General features: G+C 49.5%; 1 protein-coding gene across 1 annotated transcript in view; it reads right to left on the bottom strand.

The window, feature by feature from the left end:
- Window positions 1–210: 210 nt before the first annotated feature.
- The window catches only part of lrp6 (low density lipoprotein receptor-related protein 6), a 45423-nt gene continuing 20862 nt past the window's right edge, over window positions 211–24771 (bottom strand). Inside the window, exons 6-23 of the mRNA XM_027024261.3 lie at window positions 23023–23419; window positions 20518–20689; window positions 13182–13398; window positions 12718–13007; window positions 11089–11315; window positions 10250–10434; window positions 9217–9543; window positions 7859–8061; window positions 7491–7702; window positions 6608–6798; window positions 5608–5817; window positions 4977–5102; window positions 4430–4666; window positions 4015–4125; window positions 3414–3644; window positions 3153–3289; window positions 2216–2313; window positions 211–1868 (exon numbers count right to left, since the gene is read on the bottom strand). Of these exons, the coding sequence (XP_026880062.3) occupies window positions 1574–1868; window positions 2216–2313; window positions 3153–3289; window positions 3414–3644; window positions 4015–4125; window positions 4430–4666; window positions 4977–5102; window positions 5608–5817; window positions 6608–6798; window positions 7491–7702; window positions 7859–8061; window positions 9217–9543; window positions 10250–10434; window positions 11089–11315; window positions 12718–13007; window positions 13182–13398; window positions 20518–20689; window positions 23023–23419 (3866 nt within the window). The 3' untranslated portion in view covers window positions 211–1573. The remainder of the gene's footprint in view (window positions 1869–2215; window positions 2314–3152; window positions 3290–3413; window positions 3645–4014; window positions 4126–4429; window positions 4667–4976; window positions 5103–5607; window positions 5818–6607; window positions 6799–7490; window positions 7703–7858; window positions 8062–9216; window positions 9544–10249; window positions 10435–11088; window positions 11316–12717; window positions 13008–13181; window positions 13399–20517; window positions 20690–23022; window positions 23420–24771) is intronic.

The raw sequence follows: 24771 nt of genomic DNA on the forward strand, positions 1-24771 counted from the left end.
GTTATCTGTGCAACTGGATTTCACCCCAGACCGTTTGGTTTCCCAGAAAGCCGTTATTTTTTGGAATGGAGCAGCGGCACTTCTGGATTTGTAGTCTTCGTGTCCCTTCGTTCTTCAGGGACTGTCAATGTCCTTTTAGCTCAGCTATTTCATAGAAAAATAGGCAAGTATTGAAAGCACATGGCATAAGTATAGACAACTGCAAGGATATCATGAAGAGATTTTCAATGGTTTTCATTTTTATAGCTTATAAATACAGTATCTACACAGTATGTGTTACAAAAATATCTTGACATTTTGTGGGCACTGGTATTCGGGGGGGGGGGGGGGGGGGGGGGGAGCAAAATGATTGAGAGACTGTAATACCCGGTCAGGCACGATGGATTAAGTTGTTCTTGATTGTTTACAGGATGTTGCTTTGTTTCTCCCCTGTAAAGCAAGATGAATGCGAATGGCAGAGGGCTGCAGGGATAAAGTACCCTGGTGCGTGACACACACACGCACGCACGCACGCGCACACACACACACACACACACACAAACACAGGTTTTGGTTGATTGCTCAAGGCCGCAGAAACATCGAACCACAGGCGCGGGGTGCTGCGTCACCCCGTCTCCCCTTGTGTATGGCAAGAGCTGAATGGGGGAGCCTGCACTGGAGCATGCTCGGAGCCAAAATGGAGCCACTGCTTAATGGGCTCAGTGGCAAACCCAGAACCTTTCTGGGAAACTGGAAGCCGCTCTGCATCAGCAGCACTTTTTGCACCCAGCTCTCTGGCCGTCTGCCCTTTTCTTCCATTAGTGCTAGTCCTGATAGCTTTGCAGTCCACTCCACTTCGTCCAGTGTTAGGGAGCCGCGTTGAGCCTTTACAAAATAAAAGTGTGGCGGGAAGTAAGAATGAGGTGGAAAAACAGAAGTACCGTTTTCTTCTTCCAGCTCCAAGCAGAGCTCCAGGTGGACCACATTCTGGGTGATCAGTAGCTCTAGCTCAAAATTCAGCCTCAGACAAAATGGCTGCCCAGCATCTACAGAGCTGCCATGTAGTACCAGTGAGAGCCACCAGAGGAAGCCGGTGTCCTTCCTCATCCATCCTCTCCGTGGGCCGTAGAGCAGGTTGGAACACTTTTGGATTATTTGGCATCGGAAATGTAACCACCCAGTTCTGACCCATGTCTCTTAAAAGTCCTTCAGTCTTGTAAAGAAGGTAGTTTGATTCTGAACTCCTGGATTAAGGCAACATATCAACGTTTGTGTGAATTTAATAAAACTTTCTTTTAAAAAAATGTACAAATTTCTTTTAATAATACAAAGCTCTAGGGCATAACCAATAAACGTATAGAAAATATATAAATATGATTTTTTTTTTTTTTTTTTTTTAATGTACAATGATCAACTGGGCACACCAAAGTGTCTTTCTTTTCTATTATTTCCTGCTCCACACAGGACATCCAACCCCTTCCGCTGTGAGCATCAGTCACTCTCTTCTCACAAAAGTCTTTGTACGCACAACTGCTATTTACACCGATGGGAGTGGCAGCGGGCAGGGCGGGGTTTTGTCCACACGCGGCGGGGCTCACGATGAGTCTGTGCAGGGCGAGGGAGGTGGGGGATAGAGGTGGTGCGAGTAGCTGCGCTCCGTGTAGGGCGAAGGCGGGCAGCTTTCGCAGTTCTCCTCGGCCGACAGGTACTGGCTGCGAGGCGTGGGGGGTGGAGGGAAGGGCTCCGAGTCGTAGTTCAGGTCGCTGGTGTAGCCCTTGGTGGCGGCGGGCGGAGCGGTGCGACGCCCCGGCGTGTAGTCGCTGTCGCATACGTCCGTGCTGCATGGCGTTGTGGGAGGGGCGAAGTGACGGTAGCTGTAAGGCCTGTAGCTGTTGGGGGGGGGAAGACATTGACACGGTGAACGATGTAAAAAAGCCACAAGCTTCAAAGAATTAAAAAAAAAGAAAAAAAAAAAAGGATTTTTTCGCTTTCATCATGTTCTATAAGAGTAGCTCCATCAAGCTGTCTAGCTTGAGTAAGACTCTACACATAAATACTAGATATTGCTCCTGACAAGAACACAGGATTTATTAGTTTTAGCTGCCCTTTTGAAATACTGACATAACGAGGTGCCGACAGTAGTCATAACCGCTCTGTACGGCACAGAGCCGCAGAGGCCCTTTGTGCGTTGCAGGCGTGGCCCTGCACAGTGCTGGGGAAGCTGGCGTCGGGCTACCTGTATGAGCGGTGCGTGGATGGACTGTTGGATGAGTAGCCGAACTCCACGGTGTACTGGGAACGCACTGTAGCGGGTGACGGGGGTGGGTTCAGAATCTGGAGAAGGTGAGGAGGAGGTTGAAATGGGGTAGAAAGGGAACAGCATTAAGTCATGTGCTCTGGGGGCACTTGCACTTCATAAGGCACGCATAAAATTAAACCACCACACACAGAAAAAAAAAAGCTGTTTTGCTTTACGCCGTCCATTATGGGGGTTGCTCGGGGGTTTTGGGGAGCCGTTATTCAGCTGGTGTAGAGAGCGTGACGCATTCTCTATGCCAGGCCTCGGGACATCATAAAAGCGTTTGTTCTGGATGGTTTGCGGTCACGTCAAGGGCGCGACAACGGCACAGCCGTGCTCGGCAGCACCCATTAGGGGAGCCCACCCAGCCGCGGCTGGAGTGGAGAGGAGAGCGTGTGGGCTGACGCATGAGCGGCATGCGTGCACGTGAGAGAGCCAGGGTGAGTCAGAGGCTGAGCGTGGCACTGCACACGCCTGCCCTCAGCTGCCCACCACACTGCTGTCATTGGCTGGCCCCGTTACGGCCCGGTTTGAAATCAGCGGCTCATTTTTGGAAATCGGGTGAACGAGGGCTGAAAAAAGTGTCACGTGTTATTGCCATTTTAGTTCGTTTTCCTGGTGTTTGAGGACCTGCGTTGTGAGCCAAGTTAGCTGAGGAAAGGTCTGGCTTTAAAGTGGGCGAGAGAGAGAGAGAGCGAGAGAGAGAGAGAGAGCGAGAGAGAGAGAGAGAGCGAGAGAGAGAGAGAGAGAGAAGGCAGTGGGGGTGATGTCTGTAAGAGCCAACAGGGCACTGTAAAGGTGCGGTGCGGTGCTTTGTGTGTGTGTGTGTGTGTGTGTGTGTGTGAGACTGACACCGGGCTGCACTCAGACATACCGGAGGGAAGTAAGTGCCCTTGGTGCTGGACGAGCTGCTGGAGGAGGCTCCCGTTACATGGGCACGGTCATACGGCGGGCCGCTGCTCCCGCCCATAATGCTCAACGAACCAATCACGGACTTCCCGCGAGACATGCCTGCAAAACAGTGGGAGGAGTGTCATCTAAGTCTTAGCCACACATCCAGGGAGAAATGGGCATCTAAGTTTATGTATTCAGGACCATGTGCTAATAAAAGAAAGGGGTGTAGGAGAAGCAGAACCTGGCAGGGAGCCTGAGAGAGAGCTGGGATGTGGCACGTAGCCCAGGGGTACGGAGGAGGGCCCATGCACCACGAAGTCGTTGGTCATGGTCTCGCCGTCGTCCTTCATCTGCGGGCACAGCACACGCTGGCACACGAAGTAGACGGCGCCAACCACGAACAACGTCATCACCACACCCACAATGGAGCCGATGGTGTTGGTCGGCTGCGGAGAAGGCTCCTCGGTGGGGTCTGGGTGGGGGAGAGAGAGAGCCGTGGGTCAGAAATTTTGGGGCGCTCCTTGTGTACCGAGCGCTGTGAAGCATGTCGGACGATTAGCCTGGTAGGATCTGATCTTCGCACTTGAGGTTGGTAACAGTGGAGCCAAGGTAACGCTTTACATGGAGGGTATTGAACACATTCATAACACCCAGAAGAGATTGCGTTAATGCAATTTCGATATGGAAATTTTGAAAACGAAAAGACACATTACTCTAATGTAAAACACTGCCTATAAATGTGGATATGAACACGGACGCGTCGTGTAAAGACATGGATGTGTTATGTACATCCCACACATATAAGGTGTTACCAGGGCCTTAAAGCAGGAAAATGAGCTCACAGCAGCCGAGTTCATCCGAGTTGTCTGTGCAGTCCATGTTGTGGTCACACTTCTTGTGTTTGCCAATGCAGCGGCCATTGGTGCAGGTGAACTGGTCCGGGGGGCACTGATCTATAGGGGCACCAGAGCGTTAGTGGCCGAAGCAGAGCGACGGGCCCTGCCCTCCCCGTGTGTGTGTCTAAATGTTTGTGTCTAGATGAATTCTTGGGTCTCAACAGACTATGAATAAATGATGCAATCGGGATTTATGGAAAGGAGGATGTCTAAATGTCTCTTAAAGCATCTGCTCTTTAGATGACCTTCAGCAGATGGGCAGGAGCACAGAGGGCCTTGCTGCTCTAGCTTCTCTGTCAAAGCCCACCCTAGAGCGGCTGTAAAGCTGCGTGGTGCGGGAGAAGCGCACGGGAGGCAGTACCTTCACATTTGCTCTCGTCCGAGCGGTCCTGGCAGTTGACTTCGCCGTTACAGCGCAGCGTCATATCCACACACTGCTTGCTGTCGCACTGGAATTCCTCGTCGGAGCACACAGGGCAGTCGCGCTCGTCACTCTCGTCGTCGCACTCGGCAAAGCCGTCGCAGCGCCACGCCTGCGGGATGCAGTCCACCTCGCCCGATGTGCACGAGAACTGCTCGGGCGAGCACGTGGGCGGCTCTGGTGGGGAGTGAGGGGTTAAACGGGCCAGTGGTGGCGGGTCATGGGAGACACTATCTGGACTCATTTAATATAGTCTAAAAATATACATTTTATTTATTATATGTACAACCAAGGAATGCAATAACAGATGCACCCCTTATTTTTATTTTATTAAAATGTTACACCATTTTAAAGTTTGCTCTTTGCTGGATTGCGCTGCTGTGACACAAATGTTGCTAAGCATTTTGTACTCTTGTTCGAGACGTGTGTGTGTGTGTGTGTGTGTGTGTGTGTGTGTGTGTGTTAATAAGGGCCAGGCAGACGCTACCTCCACAAGAGAGCTCGTCCTGCAGCAGGACCAGGTGGACGGGACAGGAGCAGCGGGTTGTGCCGTCACCCTTCACGATGCAGATGTGTGAGCAGCCGCCGTTGTCTGCCGTGCAGGGGTGCTTATCTGTGGGACACAGGCAGAGAGGTGAGTGTCCGGCGGGAGGTTCACATGCCAGCCCGCCGCCTGGCCCTGTGGTTCGGTCGGTTCACGCGTCAAGCACATCCCGAGACGTCAGGCCTCGGGGGAGACCGTGCAGCGTGCATTTTGCGTGTCTCGAAACGTCTCGCTTGAAAAGATGGACATGTAGCCTTTCAGGACACCGTTCTGTAGCCTAGTCCTGGTCTGATCTGTTAGCAGAGCTCCACCACTGGTTCTCCTTTGCAGATGAAGCCTAGCATTAGGCTGCTATCTGTCCCGTGCCTTGGATCCGTATGACAAACGCTGTGCTTCGCTTGTGATATCTTGTTTATTGGCAAGATCAGGACCTCAAGAGGCTGCCTACTTAAGCACACTAACAATTTCTCAAATAAACAAACTCTACTCACTGCTGACTCATCGTCAGATGAGTCAGACTGTTCAAAACCACACATGAAGCTAATGAAAGAAGCCTGACTGGGGCAGGACTTACTGTACTCCTCCATGTTGAGCTCGTGCACGGCGTGGATGTCCGTCAGGGAGGCGATGCGCGCCTGGATCTTGGTTCGGCCCTCGCGTGTTGTCTTGTCGATGCGCTCGATCATCTGCTGCTGCCGGTCGATCCAGTAGAGGTGTTTCCCAAACACAGTCAGGCCCACTGGCTGCAGAATGTTGGAGTCCTCGATCACGATCCGATTGGCACCTGGAGGTGGGGAGGGGCCGCAGTGGAGCAGAGAGCGGGTGATTGGTCAGGACTGGTCAGGGGGTTGAGGTAAGCAACCTCCACGGGCCACTGGCTTACAGGCATGCGGGACGCAGACGGGAAGTGTCAAAGGACAAAAAGGACCAACCAAATGAGAAAGGATATAGGTTTGGACAAGCGAAAAAAGTGACTTGCAGTGTTTTGGCAGCAGAGAGCCTTTCGTATTACATTTTAATGTGTTACAGCAGAGGGGGATCTTTTTTTTTTTCTTTTTGCGTGATGAGCCTAATGACTAAAATGTGCCTGAAGCCGAGCCAGACCTCATGAAGAGGGCAGCAGCTCTCCTGCAGCTCTTTACAAGCAGTGAGAGCTTATGCATACACGGTCCAATTAAACTGACTGCAAAAGGACCCATTTCTTCAGCCAAACCACACTGAGCAAGAAGCCTGTGGTGAAGGTGAAACCCTTCAATAGCACTTTGTGACCATTCAAGATGATCCAAATGGACCAACGATCCTACCATCATTAAAATATGCACCTAGAATAAGCTGTGGCCACTGGCTGGGATCTGAGAAGCCCCTTTAATCTGTTTGCTGCCTTGTGTTTGTTGCATTGCTGGACAGAACAGAAACAGTGATGCTGTTCAGGTCTCAACTTTGTAACACTGGTCTTCCCGCCAGTGTCTATACAGGTGATGCGTGTGCACTGTCCAATGGCCATCAGCAAACATCAAAAACAGCAAACATCTTTCATGGTGTGCAATCAGCAATCAGCAAATATCATTACTCACCGGAGAGGTCGCTGCTCTCGATACGCCGCAAGTCCATGTCAGCCCAGAAGAGGCGGCCCAGCTCGTTGTCGACGGCCAGGGCGACGGGCTTGCCCAGGCCGCTGAAGAACAGCACCTCCCGCTCCGTGCCGTCCAGGGCGGCGCGCTCGATCTTGGGTGAGCGCTCCTGCAGGTTGGTGAAGTACATGTACCTGTGCAGGTGGACGGCACTGCTGTCAGACATTGAAGACCGAACCACCGGGCCATGGTCAGAGCGGCTGCGACACCTGCCGCTCGGCCTATCTGGGTGCAACACTATGTATTGAAAGCTTGAGGCAAACCTTTGAACTGTTCAAGGATCATAAGGCAAACATTATATGCACATGAATTCCAGAAAGAAATAGTATGCTTACTATGCTTACAAGAGTTATATTTTTAGGCCTTTAGGTCTACTTAGAGAACCATCTTAAAGAACGCAACCGTTCCAAGTACAATTCCAGGCAAATCCAGCACTTTCCTGTAAATGTTTCCTCTTTCTGCCCTTTCAGACCCATAACAGACATTATTTCAACAGAGAACCACAACACAACCTTAAATATACATTCTATCATCGGGCTAAAATAGCCAGCCCTGCAATTCCGGCCCAAAGTTATTTAGCGTAACTCACTCGAGAAAGCGAGATGGAGAGATTTATGCCCTTCTGTTACTAAATACAACCCCACATCCGAATGATTAAAAGCAACTTTCTAGCTCAAAGTCCTCCTGAACACAAGGAGCCTGAACCATTGTTCTCTCTGTGAGTAAAAAACAGGGGGTGGGTTGATGGTCGAGTTGGTTAAGAGACCCGAGATTGTGGGGTTATTTTCGACATGTAGCAAATCGCAGGGGTCCCTGACGCACTCACCCTCTCTCTGGGTTCACCACGATGGCCCGGGGCTTGTCGTGCTCTCCGCGGAGGACCACTCCGACCCGCGACCCGTCTGTGCGTGTGACGTTGATGACATTGGTGACCTCGCTGGTCCAGTAGATGAAGCGGCTGTAGATGTCAATGCTCAGGTCATACGGCTGCAAGCCCAGGCTGTGACCGGCCGCCGCGTTGGACACCACGGTCATGCTCTGATGGGGGGGAGGGGGTGTGACGAGGATGAGTGAGTATGAGACAACGTACTCTCGCCATTACACGATTAGGGGCCTGGTTCTGTCTGGGGGAGGATGTGGGGACACTTTAAAGCCTGGAAGGCTGGTGGTGGTGGATGGTTTGAGCGTGCCTACCTGGTTGCCATCCTCCTGGGCGCGGCGGATGACATTCTGCTTGGAGTCGATCCAGTAGAGCTGCTTGTCGAGCGGGTCGTAGTCGATGCCGCGCACGTTGCGCAGGCTGTGGATGGGCAGGATGATGTCCGGGCTCTGCTGCTCATCCATCACCATGCGGTTGATGGCCATCTTCTGGCTGAACAGCAGGAAGGAGGTGGGTGCTGATGGAGGCACGAGGACAGAGGTGGGGGAGAAAGGGTTAAAAAGGCACCTGGTAGGTTTGGAGCAGCTAGTCCCGATTGCGCGGTGGCCACAGGGTTAATGGGACTCGGACAGGCCTGACATGGTCAAGCGCTGTGAGATTGAGTCTCCGATCGCAAATTACACCCCAGCACAATGCTGACGGATGCCAGCTATGGGCGGGCTGTCAGCCATTCTGGCCGTAGCACTGCGGGAGCTGTGCAGCAGGGTGTTTTGTTAGCCACTTCTGGCTGCATGGAATGGAATCACAGATGACAGTAAATGCTAGTCTTAGTTTTGTCGCTGCAATAGCAGAAACCAGCTGAAGCTTAGCGGTCATGTTTTATTGAACAAGAGAACTGCTGAGTTTACGAGAGGCAAGGTTTGTTCTGGACCCAATTATCTAGGTGGACGATGGGAAGACTTCAGCTTAAATGCTGTTTTAAACGTGCAACAAAAAAAAAAAAAGTAAGAAAAAAGTACCACGGGTTCTGAAGGAAAGAAAAAGCTTTTGGTGAATATTGTCTTTCTCCATCTGGATTTATAGCATGGCTGTTTACATTCATACGTCTCTGTGGCAGCCTTTATGGTAAACACCCGCACGTGTGTGAGCAGCCACCCCTGGAGAGAGGCTCAGCGTGATGCTGGAGTGGTTTTGCTATGTTTGACGCAGTGTGGGAGCCGGCGGATGGGCGAGGGGTGGCCCGTGCCAAGCTTCGCTTCTTGGCGCTCGCCAGCTTGGCAGCGTCCCGGCTGACCGCGGGAGCTTTTAGAAAGGAAAGTGGCCAACCGCTGCCGGTCAGCGAAGCGTTTCGCCGCTGCCGCCGGGAAGAGGGCCTGGAGTGGCATGCCGCCCGCTGCCCGGCCTGCTCGCGGGGCTAGCGGGGCTAGCAGCCTGCGCGGCTCAGCTAGTCTGGGGCAGGAAGCCCAGAGGCAACGAGAACAGGGCGACGGGAATTCTCACAAGCCAAACTGTAGATCGCTTCAGTCTTCTTTGCTGTCGGCTGGGGGAAAAACAAGTTACTGACTGACTGCCAAACCACGCTTTCAAACATCTGATAGAGATCTTTAATGAATCCTCTCCATAAAACCGATGTATGCATGTCTGTATGCATGTGCGTGCGTGAGCGGCTCACCACTGCAGGTCTTGTTGTCGGAGTTGAGCGAGTAGTGGGCAGGGCAGCCGCACACGTAGCTGCTGATGGGCACGGCCAGGCAGAGGTGCGAGCAGTGGCCGTTGGTGGAGGCACAGGCGTTCCAGCCACCCTGCCGTGATGAGTGGAACACCAGGATGTCCATGACGTAGTCCAGGTGGCCCTGGATGAGCGTACGGTTCTGCCCGCTTGTCTTGTTGGCCCGCTCGATGCTGCGCTGGCTCCAGTCCGTCCAGTAGATATAGTCCTGGTACTGGGTGAGGCCGAACGGGTGAGGCAGGTCGTCGGCGATCACCTCTCGCTCCAGACCTGCAGACAAACAAAAACAAACATCGTTAATAAAACATCGACGCTGAAAAACACGCTCCCCTCATGGCCACTGCACCATTCAATGCAGTGACTGTCCTGAGATAACATGGGGCCTTTGTTAAGACCAGAGATTGAGGTGGGTATATGGACTTTGCACAGAAGTCCTGCTCTGTAGGAGTGCCGAGTGCCAGAGGCCCAGATCCAGGCCCAGACTCGCAGCATGTCAGTGCCAACAGCTTTACTTTCTGGGCTATTAAACTGCCCTTTGAAGCCCCACCCCCCTCCCTCCACCAGCTCCAGCAGCACAGCAGACCTAACTAATTGAGGACATATTGGCTTTATATAAACTAAAATCACTAAATGAAGCTCATATGAATGTGAGCATAGGACAAAAATGGAACTACACAGGCAAAAGGACCACATCCTTTTTTTTTTTTTTTTTAACATAATGTGTGATTAGATATTAACGGCTTCCATAACAAACGGAGACGTCAAAAATCGAGAACATGAGATTTTGTACATTGTGTACGAACTTTGATTTCAGCTGAAACAAATGCAATCTATTTAACAGATCTGCAGAAAGCATTTGATAGTGCTGACCACAGAAAAGGCCGTTACACAGGAATCAATGTGAGAGAGAGAGAGAGAATCTTGGAAAGAAAGACAGCCGGGCAATGTTGCAACGAGCAAGCGGGCGGGTGGTCACCAAGCATGTTGGAGGACTCGATGAGCGTGGTGTCCAGGTCGGTCCAGTAGAGGCGTCTCTCGGCGTAGTCGATGGTGAGGCCGTTGGCGCGGCCCACGTTGGGCACCAGTGTGATGCGGCCCGTGCCGTCCATGGCCGCTCGGTCGATCTTGGGCCTGCCACCCCACTCTGTCCAGTACATGAAACTGCAGGGGGACAAAGTGCGGGAGACATGGAGGGGTCATACTGTACGTTCTGGCTGTGATAAGAGCCCACATACACATACGCGTGCACACACACGAACAGACCTAGAGCACTGAGAGCATTCAGCATGCACCACACCTGCCTCTTCTACCTCCTCAGACAGAGTGGTAATTGTGAGAAAGAAGACTCATGCAATACAATGACTGACAGGCCAGCGTGGCTGTAACATTTACAGCCCCTGCTGGATGAGGAACTGAGGTAATTCTTTCCTTGTGAGAGGCATTTTGCCTTTAATCCTTCAGCTCTAATTTTGGGGAATATTTTTAAGAGGCCTTGGTTGCCATTTAATAACCTGTGCACTGGTAAACCGATCATTATGCTCACTAGGAACAAAAGAGGGAGAACGACAAAGACGCTACATGCTGTCAAGACCTTCCAGTCCAGGCTCATTTAGAATGCCTATTGGAACCCAGACTGCAATTATCTGAAAACAATGAGCTTATAAACTCTTTAAACTTTTGGCTAAGAGAGCAGGGGAGGGAGAGAGAGAGAGAGAGAGAGGGAGAGGAGAGAGGGAGAGAGAGAGATGAGAGAAGTCCAGTCTTTCATACTGTCCAGCAATCAGTCAGGTGGGTGCATACACAGACGGCCCCTACCCTTCGGCCGGGTCCAGGGCCAGGGCTCGTGGGCTGTCCAGGTCTTTCCACACAAGGACCTGCCGGTGTTGCCCGTCCAGCTTCGCCACCTCGATCCGGTTGGTGCCTGTGTCTGCCCAGTACAGGTTCTTGCCCAGCCAGTCCACAGCCATGCCCTCGGGGTAGTCCAGGCCGAACTCCACCACGTGCTCCAACGCGCTGCCGTTCATGAACGCCCGGCTGATGGTCTGATGGTTGGGGTGGGGATAAAGTGAGACATGTTAATGAGGTATGTAAAGCCAGACCTGTTACCAAGTGCAAAGAGTCACGCTGCTTCGAGGGTGCGAGTGCCTTCGGAACGAGACGCAGTGGACTCATGCTCGTTTCCTGAAGAGTGAGGTCTTACAGGTGCACGATGATTAAGGCCAAAGAAGGCAAAAAAAAAAAAAAAAAAAAAAAAAAAGGGACGCTGCCCCTTTAAGGGTGAAACGCTCCTCTTCTGTAAAAAGGGGGAAGGCAGGCAAGGCCCAAGTTTAGTCTAAGGCACATGCAGGGACCCAGACACCTCATTAGAAGAATGAAAACAAAACCTCTGAGAAGGGAACTACCACTGCTGCTGGAAGATTCTAAGCAAGGTCATGCATTCTCACACACACACACACACACACACACACACACACACACACACACACACACACACACACACACACACACACACTTCACCTTTTAAAACACTCAAAACATCATAACATTCACAGAACAGAGAGAGACCCAAATGCAGTCTGTTACTCACACTATTTGCACCATGTCTGAAATTGAATCATTTTTGCATCACTTTTAAGATGTCCTTAAACTCTCCCACACTCTCTAATGAGAGCAACGTCCAAATGTTTACTGCTTCTGTCTTTTATACTTCTACTAAACCACTAAATAATGGAAAAATCTACTTGTAAATAAAAAGAAAGGTAGACAATTGCTTTGGACGCCAAACCTCAACACTGCAATGTTAAAGCTCTCTCTAGGAGACCTGGAAAGGCTGCGCTAGAGATGGCAGGCTGAAACTCTTGTACACCCGCAAAGACGGCCAGGCAAGTGCTGGATACAGGTACAGTGTTTCTGTACCACCTGGTGTCTATGGCATCAGCCCAGCCAGCCCTACAGAAGCGGTAGGGTCCCAGCCAGCTCTACAGGAGTGGAGGGCATCTGTGCATCACTGAAGAGCCCGCTTCCAGCTCTTACCCAAACAGCTTGCCTGGCGGCTTTACCGTGGCACGGTAGCACACTGCACAATGTGGCAAGTAGACAGTAGAAAGAGAAAAAACACCATGCAAGACTCCCGGCAGGGGGAGGCGCTAGACAGGAATTCAGGAGAATGTGGCGCAGAGAGAGAGAGAGAGAGAGAGAGAGAGAGAGAGAGAGAGAGAGAGAGAGAGAGAGAGAGAGAGAGAGAGAGAGAGAGAGAGAGATTAACTCACTCTCACACAAAAAAAGAAACAGCAAGAGATGGGGAAAGAATAAGCCATCAATTATTTCCAAATAGGCATCTCCAGGGAACCCATTATTGAAGCACGCTTTGAGCAGGGAGCCAGCCAGTCAGGAGAAACAGGCAGGCTCCTTGCGCAATAGCGTCTTCCCCCTCCTCCTTCTCACCTTCAGTGTGATGTCGGTCCAGTAGATGCGGTTGTCGGTGACATCGAAGTCGAGCGCGGACGCCTCCTTGACGCCAGTGAGCGGGATGGCCACGTTGTTGTTGTTGGTCTCCAGGGAGATACGGCGGATGTCCGTGTGGCGGGAGAAGAGCAGGAAGGCCTCAGGCACGATGCAGGTGCTCATGTCGCCAATGAGCTCCAGGCCGATAGGGCAGGCGCACGCCACACCCTGCGGCTTGTACAGGCACAGGTGGCTGCAGCCGCCGTTACCCTCGGCGCACGGGTTAGTGCCTGGGGTGGGGGTGGGGGAGATTATTATTAATGGGTACTCAGCTCCGCAAGGTCCGTGTCCTCGGGAAAGACATCTTCAAAACTCCTTCCACACATGAGACTAGCTGGTCGTCTCTGTTTAAACGTTAGCTGGGCATGCCCTGCCGACAATTCCCAGGATGATGGGCCACTCACCAAAAGCCTTTTGGACGTAGGTGGCCTTCAGACCCATGAGGTCTGGCAGCTGGTCGATGATGACCTCCCTGTCGGCCGTGCGCTTGTGCACACGCTCAATGCTGCGCCTCTGCCAGTCTGTCCAGTAGATGTACTCGCCCAGCAGGGTGAAGCCAAAGATGTGAGGAAGCTTGTCCTCCACCAAGATCCGCCGGACCGAGCCATCCATATTCATCACCTTGGGGGGGACGGGGAGGGGGAGAGAGAGAGATTAAAAGCACTGTAATCATCACTGATATTTTTACACCATATAGCAGTGCCCCAGCTAAAGTGTAACTGAGAAGGGTGGAGTCTGACAGAGCGAGCCACTCCAAAAATGAACACACTAAAAACAGACTTTCTATTATAGCCCGCAATGTGGCTGCTGTGCTGCATGTGGTAAAGTGCTCTGAACCGTTCCACCTGGTGCTCAGGTGATGAGCTGAAGACGAGCTCATGAGATGCTCATGAGGTGAAAACTCGGGAGTTCTGAGCTGACTCGTGGTCACCGGTCGCGTCTTCTATATGGCTTTGATCTTCGATCTTCAATGGGGGCTGACCTGCAAGTCTGAGCATGAGTTTACTCTCTATTCACTACCTCTGATGCTTCTCTGATCCTTAATTTATCACACGCTTCCTCATTGCAATTTGTCTAAAACCCTTCCAGTCTATGGTGGTAAACGCCCAACACCTGATTCTGGACTGGAACTCTCCTTGAATGGGTGAACAGTCGTCATAGTAGAGCTCTTGGCCTGACCTGGCAATCATAGTGGGACAAACCAGGGTAAGGGTTAGCGTAAGCGCATATGCCTGGAACATTGCCTCTCCTCCAGCAAGTGTGCGTGCGCGTGTGTATACTGTGGAGGAGGGGTGCGATTAAGTTAATGACCATGAGGCCTAGACACACAGGGATGCTGGTCTTCGTCACTCTAATTAGCTCAAGCTTTTTGGTCAACCTTTGTTCTGCCAATCCAAACACACTGCCATTAAAACGCCCCCTGTGATAGCTGCTAGTTTTGTATGATCACTTGACTTACACAGCTGATTGTGTTTTGATGCTTATACAAATATGAACAACTCTGAATGTAGGAGCTGATTTTCTTGTGCTGCTCCAAGAGCTAGTTGGTTAATTTAGCAGAATCTATCCAGTTAAGTTGCGAGCTTTTAAACCTAGGGAATCATGGACGCTACGCTGGGCACACTGGGAAGCTACAGTCTAGATGTTTTGGTTTCTTTTGATGGTGGTTTACATATGCAGAAATGTTGGTTTTAAAGCTTGTCGTTGGTGCTGTCCATGGCGCTCTCACTGGGAGTGCTCCAACCTTTCACTCTGAAACTGTGCAAAGTTGTCTAATACACTCCATGGTTGCAGTATAGTTGCCCGCATCCTTAAATCACTGTCTCCACCCACCACACCATCCACACTAGCCTCATGTTTATGACCCTCAAAACCCCTAGACCTAGCAGAGGGTCATCTTTAGTCAGAGGTTGCTTTGCTATTTGCACTGTTGTCCAAGAGCCACACTAGCCAGAGTGATTTTGTATGATTTGCAGTTTTGTGCAGCAGAAGTATGCCTTTTGACAATCTCAGACTTGATCAGCTATAGGTATGTAAGAAAGATGATCTACTCACAACGGCTCTTCTCTTCAGTTTTCCGGTAACAAGGCAATTGTTAAATAATGAAAAAGTGTAGTGGCAGGTATTCTGGTGGAACTTGGCCTCTTCTGTGGACAGCACTACACTGGAGGTTCAGTACCAGAAGTTGTTGGCTCCAGGTGGAAGAGAATGTGAAGACTGAGTATACCGGTCCAGTTTTACCCGAGGCTAAGGTAACACGACCTCTGCATGACCCGCCGTCACTGAGCTCTGCCGACTCCTGGGATGAGGCTCATTAAAAAGTGTTATTGGCACAAGTTCAAATGGAGGCCCAAGAGAAGGCACACGATTGGCAAGCAAACTCTGAGATGAAAAATCCCCAGCCGGAAAATGGAACTGGAAGTGGGAAGGGAAGCCCGCCTGTGAGAGATGGAATTGGTGGAGAAGGTTGTCGCTGCAGTTCCACAAGCGCTGACACGATTTGGCCCTTCCCAGACACCTTTGGAAAAGGTTTCCTGTATTTTGCCCAACTCTAGTAGTGTGGCTCGACCTACTATTCTAGCTGCTTTTGCTGAGTAAAAATGTTTAATTTGTTTCCTCCGTTTAGAGAAACTGGACCCCTAATATGGAACAACATTACAATAAATCATCAACTATGTCTCTGTGAAAACTGCCATCTTAAAAAGCATACGAGTTAGTACCACAAGCATACAAACAGAAGTTTAGAGCACCAGTCCCCCTCACAAACATTTGTAAAATTTGTTTTTGAGAAAAGCATGCTCTTTGATAAGTGGTGTAATGGTAGATACATTTACCGCTTTGAAACCCTGCATGAGTTGGTGCTAATGGAGGAGCCTAAATACAGCTTACCAGAGACGATGTACATACAGTAAGAGAAAAATGTCTTCGTGCGCACTAGAAGCACTGCTGGGAGGTGAAACTGGTCTCACACAAGATTAGATATAAAGTACCAAGTGAAACTGGTAAAATGTCAGGAAAGAGCAATACATGACAAACATGGGTGTGACCTAATCAGGTATAGAGTGCATTCAGACCTAGCTTTAGGTGAGCTTAAACCTGGCATATGTTCAGCTTTACTGGTAAAGGTGGTTCAGGTTATATAGCTGGAGGAAGTGTGTTGCCTGTTTTAGAAGAGACTGAGAAGCCACTTTTATCTGTGTCTGAGATGTTTTTGCAGTGTGGGTAGCCAGCAGAGTTCAGAAGAAGGAATTTAGACGGGGATTGAATTGTCTTCACTATAAATTCTGACTCTAATGAAGCTGAAAATGTAGTACTAGATGTCCTGAATAGTTTAAGCAAGTAGATGTAAATTCTGATGCTCAAGACTGGGAAGATAAAATCTAATTTGGTGGTAAAGTGAATGTGTGTCATCTGCTCAGGAAGTAGATCCCACTTTGGAAGGTTGCTTTGTGTCTCTTGTGGAGGTGGGGGGGGGGGGGGTGAGGTGAACTTAAACCTGGCATATGTTCAGCTTTACTGGTAATGGTGGTTCAGGTTATATAGCTGGAGGAAGTGTTGCCTGTTTTAGAAGAGACTGAGAAGCCACTTTTATCTGTGTCTGAGATGTTTTTGCAGTGTGGGTAGCCACCAGAGTTCAGAAGAAGGAATTTAGACGGGGATTGAATTGTCTTGACTATAAATTCTGACTCTAATGAAGCTGAAAATGTAGTACTAGATGTCCTGAATAGATTTTAAGCAAGTAGATGTAAATTCTGATGCTCAAGACTGGGAAGATAAAATCTAATTTGGTGGTAAAGTGAATGTGTGTCATCTGCTCAGGAAGTAGATCCCACTTTGGAAGGTTGCTTTGTGTCTCTTGTGGAGGTGTGGGGGGGTGAGGTGAGCTTAAACCTGGCATATGTTCAGCTTTACTGGTAATGGTGGTTCAGGTTATATAGCTGGAGGAAGTGTTGCCTGTTTTAGAAGAGACTGAGAAGCCACTTTTATCTGTGTCTGAGATGTTTTTGCAGTGTGGGTAGCCACCAGAGTTCAGAAGAAGGAATTTAGACGGGGATTGAATTGTCTTGACTATAAATTCTGACTCTAATGAAGCTGAAAATGTAGTACTAGATGTCCTGAATAGATTTTAAGCAAGTAGATGTAAATTCTGATGCTCAAGACTGGGAAGATAAAATCTAATTTGGTGGTAAAGTGAATGTGTGTCTTCTGCTCAGGAAGTAGATCCCACTTTGGAAGGTTGCTTTGTGTCTCTTGTGGAGGTGGGGGGGGGGGGGGGGAGGACAGACAAGCAAACAGGATATTACTTAAGACGATGGACTTCTAATGTGTAGATTGTACTGGTTATAACCAGGTTGTAGTACCTAGCCCATAGCATGAGACTGTTTTAGACAAGACTGCTTTAGATGGTCAGGTCATTTAGGTGTGACAAAGACCTGTGTACTCCAACACCTCTTTTAGCCCAGTCTCAAGAAAGATTTGTTTCCATTCCTGTAGTCTATGAACCATTTGAGAGAGCATTGGTACCAGATCATGGGGCCCACTGTCAAAATCCAAAGTCAGGTAAGTAGTTTCTGTAAGGGTCATGCGTGCCACCACCAGACTGCTAGAGGCAATTCCACCGATGAAAATAACCACTCCTGTACTTAAGGCTTTGACCAGCCACCAGCATGTTTGGTTCACCCATAGTAACAAACAGACTTTCTAAAATCTTCTCACAAGCAATGAATGCTTTGAGGGTAAACCGTGTACTGTCTAGCCCATACCATACAGAATCTCGGCATACGCTAGAAAGACTCCACAGATCTCTTAAGTCCGTGTTTTGAAAACATGGGATGAAGGAGTACCTTTGACATTATCTGAAGTATGCAAGGCAGTACAAGAACTTCTTGGTTTTAGTCCAGCAGATTTTAGCCCAGTACGGTTTGAGGACCTTTGAGAGTTTTAAGAGTGATCGCCAAAGGCCAAAAGTAACCACATTTAAGATTATGTCAGTACATTTAGAGAGCAGTTACATCATGCATACGAGTTGGCTCCCCCTTATGTGATTCGTACACCAGATCACAAGAGACAGACCAGGCTGTGTCACAACATCAAAGTGTACAATATCATCAGGCATAATACAAACGCTCTATCAGAAGCTCCATCAGTCAAGGGGACCTGCCACTTTAGCAGGTCCTGGTTGCTAATAAAATGAGCAAAACGCTTCATAATCAGATTACTTCTAAGGTCACAGCTATGCTTCGTTTCTCTTTTGCAAGAGCAGTTTTCCTCTCTGCTGGCTGCATATGCTGTGAGAAAATTCGAACTGCCAATCATTTTGCACAGGCCACGGCTTGGATTTACAGACGAGAAAATGAAACTACAAACTGGCACCTTAGTAGCCAAAGTAGGACAAAACTAGAAAGTAGCATAATCTGTACATTACAATTTCGTTTTCTCTATGATTTACACAAACACATACAGCCACATGCAGATGAACACACGCACACACGCGAGAAAGAGCGAGCGAGAGAGTGAGAGCACACAAGTATAAAATGGAGTTTCCATCCTTAGTACGATGGCCTCAGCCAAAAGGTCTCCAACGGTTTGGGAGTTGTGACCGCAGTGTGGTGTGGGTTGCAGATTCTGGGGCTATTCTAAACAGCGCAGACCGCAGCTGGAGTACAGGCCGCAATCGCAACCAGATGTGAGACACAGCCGCAAAATCACCGCCTCACTGAGGAGAGCCAAGCTGCTGCTCCAACGACCCTACACACAACGTACGCACGTATGCATGCTCGCACACAGGGCTCCCTCTCTCTCGGACGACAGTAACCCCGGAGGTGCTGGCTGGGAGTAAGTGGCCTGCAGGAGGAAGGCCCGCCCTCAAAAGCGGAGGCGAGGCTTCTCTGTGCCAGTGGGCACGCCCGCACCGTGCTCCAATGCCACAACGAGAGTGCCGCTAAACCAGACCTGCTCTGAGGTCTGCTGGTTTCGGAAAACAAGTCCAGAATTACAGATCTGGACATTGCCGGGCTCGCTGGCTCTGGAGCCGCAGACTCGGAGCACAAGTGGCTCCGATCATTGGATGCGGCCAAACAAAGCTTGTTTTGAAACCTGGAGCGTTTTAATTTGTAAACAGGGAAGCAAAAAAGGGGTCAAGGTGGTCCAGCAGGGTCTTATTTCATACCTGTTTTGGCAAGTGTTCAATTCCTGTACTGTGCATATGTGCAACTGAAAGAATTGTCTAATGTGTAACAAAAATCTGGCTGGATGTAGACCCCAAATCACTGTAGAAACGGGAGCTGACGTGTAGTTCACGTCCCCGATCCGTAGCGGCTCTCCCTGGTCTGACTGGTGGGCCTCGAGAATCAAACCCACAGCAGAGGGAGGGAGGGGGGTGGCGAGGGAGCGTAAGCGGAAACCGATCACTGCTGTGTTTGTTTAGACTGGCACGCGGTAGCTGGAATGGAGTGGCATTGTGGCCTGAGTTTTCCTTATTCCAGGCTCTGGGGCGAGATTCGGGAAAGGCTGGGGTGTGGAACTGGAGGCGGCATGGCCATTTTTCATGTGGGAGAGGAGAGAGGGGGCGAGAGGATGGCCTGTGAGACGAGCGCTCCTAAAAACCTCACCGGCAAACAGCAGGGATCCCCGAGGGGAGGCTTAGTGATGGAAGCTCTGAGCACAGTCGCGAGTATCTAGTACACTGATCACGACGAGCTCATGTGCAATAACGAGCCTCTGAAGAAGCAGAAAGCACAGTGACTCGCTTGGCCAGGCACACACAAAGAATGGGACTTTTCGAATCAAACCAAACATTCATTCAATATACGTTGTCCTTATTTGGAAACTGAACCAGATAGTTCTCGATTCTTGGAAAATTCCAGGCCGTCCTGTTCAAACCCTCAAGAGTGGCAACGTCTTTAATGCTGATCGCTGGCAACCCTGCTCGCATGCATGTGCATGGGGATAATGGTTCCTGGAAGCTGCACTAGGCGAGCTGAAGGTGAAGCTGGGTGCTGTTATTGCGGTGACGAAGCAGCCAGCATGGGGGAGAACTGCTGCAGACTGCACAAAGGCCCCCTGCAGCACACAATCATTCTCCCTCTCATGTACACACACACACAGACAAACATAAATGCATATGCACACACAAAGACCTGCATACAGACATAAATGCATGCATGCTCACACATATACGTGCAAGTATTTACTTACACACACACACAATCTGCCCAGACCAACTGGACCAACCGTGTGGTCCGACCACCCCCTGAGCTCATTTAAATGAGACCCACTGATGCTAGGGAGGCGAGGGAGAAGGAATGAGGGAGGAAGGGAGCAAGCAGGAGAAGTGCAGCTGCAGCAGCGCCAACGCCAACATAGCACCACGTGGCATTTACTGCAACGACAGCAGCAGCAACAGCAAGAGCAGCCCGCGCCTACGGTCAGCCTCTGACGCAGCGCTGCATCACATCTCGTTGGCTGGGGAGTGAAGAGCACTGCTCGTGGTATGAGCACCAGGCTAACCCCAGGGATTTCCTCTCTGGTGCCAGTTCTACTGCTTTTCAGACATAATGTAAACATGGTCAGGAGTGTGACAAGCGTGCTCGAGTAATTAGCTGCAGTGTGTGGGTGCAGGAGTGCAAGTTCAGCATGTTGCTAAGGGCTACAGTTGGTTACATCTGGTTCCAGCACGAATTTAAATCACATTGCAAATACTGACATTTCACACCCCCACCCCCCACCCCCATGCCTTACCTCTATCTTGTCGGTCTTGGCGTCACCCCAGTAGAGCTTCCTCTCGTCGTAGTCGAGCGCCAGGCCGTTGGGCCAGCCAAGAGAGGTGTTCACCATCACCACACGCTCCGTGCCGTCCAGTGCTGCACGCTCGATCTTCGGTGTCTCGCCCCAGTCGGTCCAGTACATGTACCTGGGGGAGGGGAGTGAGAACTGGTGAGATTAGTTGGGACAGTGGTTATGTACAAGCCTCCATGAAGATTTGACAGAAGTGGAAGTGTAGGCACAGCTGTGAGCAACTGAACTCCAGTTCCTGCCCACTGCTATGACATGGATGTTAAATAATCTGCAATTAAATTAATCCACATGTAGTACAGGGGATACCATTCATTGGAAAGATTATATTCTTGTAAATGAAATAATACTGATCTAAAATGTAGAAGAAGCTAAAATTTGAACCACGAGAAGGGGTGTGCGCAGCTCAGTGGTGATGTCACCCTATAACCCTTTGCCTGCAGCAACAGCCAGACCTGCAGTGAGAATGATGTAATCAGTTGCCAACAGTCTATAACACTATAAAATGACATATAACCAGGCGATTGAGCAAGAATGCCACTTGAAGTTGAGTATATGCCACACACACACACAGCTCTGTCCAGCTAGCCATCATGACCTGAGGCACTCTGTAGCCATGGAGACTGTTGCTTGGCAACAGGAGGGGGGGGGAGAGAGGCCAGCAGTTTACAAATGATGACCTCACTTCCTCAAAAACATATGGGTCATAAACCTAGTATCAGCATGGTTTTACAGCTGGGAGTAAATGCATTCAGGCACATCGCCAACCACAGACTACAGATGAAACTATGAAAGTTATTAAATTGTCCAAAATCACAAAGTTTATCATATGGGTAGTTTTTTGTTATTGTTTCAAATTGCTGAAAATGTTCAAAAGGTAATATAGCATCATTACAGAATAATTTTAATTACTATTAATACTGCTATTCTCTTTCTTTGTCTCACACACACAGTCCATCTTCTGGTGTTGCATCTACAGTGCATATGAAATGACTCCAAGCAATACAGATGAGCCTTGAGAAGACCATGATGGTAAGCGCAACCCAACAACTGACAAATACAAAGGAGTAGTGTTTCTCCTGTTCAAACACTTACAAGCAATTTGATGACCATTGGATTTTAAACAAACAATACAATTGGTTGGGTAACTAAACTATGCGATGTGTTATTGTGTGCAATAGGCCAATAAGAGTCTGGTGACCCACGGTGATGTGGAGATGATGTGAAAGAAAGCAGGTCAAAGCAGTTATTGCCATTAGCATTATTATTAGAGCTTTTACGATTATTGTTGTTAAATACCCACATCAACAAGGTGACTGGCTAGCCTACTTCCATTCTGCTCATTGACATGAATTAGCGTACAACAGCAATGTCACCTATAAAAGTCCTAGCAGACTTTCTCAGGCCCTAAAATGAAGTGAACATGTGTGTGTTTGCATGCAAAATTTAAGCTACATGATCCATGCCTCCCATGCATGGCTCCAGGTACGTAAATTAGCTGGCAAGGAAGGCATGACTTTCTGAATGTGGATGCTAAGTATGGTGTTGTTCATCACAAGTCAAGCGCAGAGGGAAGAGTTGAGTCTGCTTGTACATGTTTTCTAAATGTTTTGGTATAATCGGCTAATTTGTAGGTCGTTTCAGAATATCAGTGTTTTCCGATGTTCCCCCTGACAGTAAAGTAGGTCAAATGCCTCAGGACTTTGTAAGAGATCAACTTTTTTGCTCGACTTCAGCTGAATGTCTAAACGGTGTTTTGTTTCAATAATACGCAAAAACAAATATACACAGACTTCATTATAAATGGGTGTAAAGCTAGCGCTGAAGGTGAGGTACAAAAAGTGCCGGCTCCACTACACCACTGACAACGTAACAAAGCATAGTGATTTTACAAGAGTAAGGAACAAGCTATTAGAAAGTTAGACAGTGACATTTTCCCCCATTCCGAAGTCTCGTGACCACACTTCCAGCTTAGCCCTTAGAAAGCTGAAACTTCTCTGGAGTGCTGTCATTTCATTTCGCCATGTTTTCACTGACACAAAGCCGGACAGTATACAATGCGAGTTTTTCAAAGTACCATAACCAACCACGGTTTTAATGATCTTTAAAATCTGAACCAGTAATACAAACTGTCAAGAAGTTTACCATGGTTTACAGTGAAACCCTACAACATCGCCAACCTACAAAATTCAGCACTTCAATGCAACGCAAAGACGTGATTTTAGGGGAATACGTGACACATTTTATCCATTAATAGAATTTCTGCTGGATTCTCCAAGCTAACATCCAGCAGTAAACAAGGCTGTTCCTGTTCCTGGGGGACGGAAGTCAGCAGTTGTAGTGACTAGAAAATTGTAACACTTATGAAAGGCGCAGCACGTAAAACCATTGGGAACAACAAAAACAAACAAAACAAATAAGACTTTGCAAAGAAGACGAGAAGCAACCCACCCTGCAACAGGGTCCAGGACGATGGCTCTCGGCTCGTCCAAGTCTTCGGAGATCAAGATCTTCCTCATGGTGCCGTTGAGGCGCGTCACCTCGATGCGGTCCGTGCCTGTGTCCGTCCAATAGAGGTTGCGGGCCACCCAGTCCACAGCGATGCCGTCCGGGTGGTTCACTTGGGAGGTGACCACGAACTGGGCGTCGCTGCCGTCAAGGCGAGAGCGGCGGATGGCCTGTACCTCGTCATCCGTCCAGTACACGTGGCCGTCTACGGGGTCGTAGTCGATGGCGATGGCATGGCGGATGTCGTCGGCGTGCAGCACGATGTCAGTGAAGTCGGGCATGTCCAGTGAGATGCGCCGCAGGTCCGTGCGCCGCGCTAAAAGGAGGAGCTGTGTGGGACCTGTGAGGAGAGTGCGAGAGAGATGGGTTGAGGGGGTCTACCAGGGAACCATGCAGGTCCAATCATATCTCTTTAGGTAAATGTGTACGCAAGCTGCTATTGTTATTGGGCTATACAATATAGAAGACAATGTGTGATGCTCTTGTTTGATTGGGGAATTGAAGGGTACAGTGTAATGAACCACCGACTCCTATAATCTTAAATACAGACTAAGGAAAATCAAGGCAACCTATGGAAAGTGCCTTAAGCATCCACCTCTTGTAATCCTTGTCGGCAATCCACTGAAAGACACTGCACTGTTGCAAGTGGGTGGTGTTATTTAACATCCTGATTTATGCCTTTCAGGCTTTCTGAGTGACCACGAGGGTGCAAAGGAACTATGGAATCCTGGCGGTCGGTCACAACACATGGTCCTGATCCTGTTCGAGCAGAGGAGTCATGGCTTTAATGGCACTTGAACCATTCGTAGCAAGAGGAAAAACAAACACTGGTGGTGTGCCAGGGCCGGCTTTGTGGCTCCCAGGTGTGCCAACAGGAAATGAGGCTGTAATGTTTTAATGGAGCTGCTCTTTAAAAGCCTGCTAGAGTAGCATAACTCAAACTGGTGAATGCACAACGCAGACAGCATCCTCGAAAAACCACGTATCCTGAACGCTTCCTTAAAACCAGGCAGCCTCGGATATCCTCTTATACCAAATGCCTGACTCGCACTCTGTGCTTGTGGAGAGAAACACAGGGACAATGAACAGGACAGAGGGAGACACAGTAGGCTCACAGGCAGAAAAAGGCGACTCGGGGTTCAGCTAGGGACAATATGGAGATATCAAACAGTCTCGAGGGAGCTGGTGAAGTAGCCCAATGAGTGTAACCCTGCTCTGCGAAAGGCAGCGGAGAGAGGGGTAGGTGGTGGGGGGGTTGGGAGTGGGGAGAGGCAGAATGCTGTCGGGCCGGATAAAGGGGCGCCGGTGAAAGGCGGCATTGTGATGGGCCGATCCACTGCTTCACAAAGCCCTGCTTGCCCCTCTGCTGACTGGGGGAAATGAGGCAGAAAAACAAATGGTGAGCGAGCGAGCGAGCGAGAATATAAAGGGACAAAATAACCATGATTATGAGATACATAAGCTCTCTCAACGAGCTACGTTGCTATAGTGACTACAGGTCAGCTCCTTCCTGCACCTTCAACTGCAGAGACAGACACACAGACAGACACACAGACAGACAGACAGACAGACAGACAGACAGACAGACAGACAGACAGACAGACAGACAGACAGACAGACAGACAGACAGACAGACAGACAGACAGACAGACAGACAGACAGACAGACAGACACACAGACAGACACACAGAC

The sequence above is a fragment of the Electrophorus electricus genome, chromosome 4 (genome assembly GCF_041902795.1).
Source record: "Electrophorus electricus isolate QZ-2024a chromosome 4, ASM4190279v1, whole genome shotgun sequence".
Classification (NCBI taxonomy): Eukaryota; Metazoa; Chordata; class Actinopteri; order Gymnotiformes; family Gymnotidae; genus Electrophorus; species Electrophorus electricus.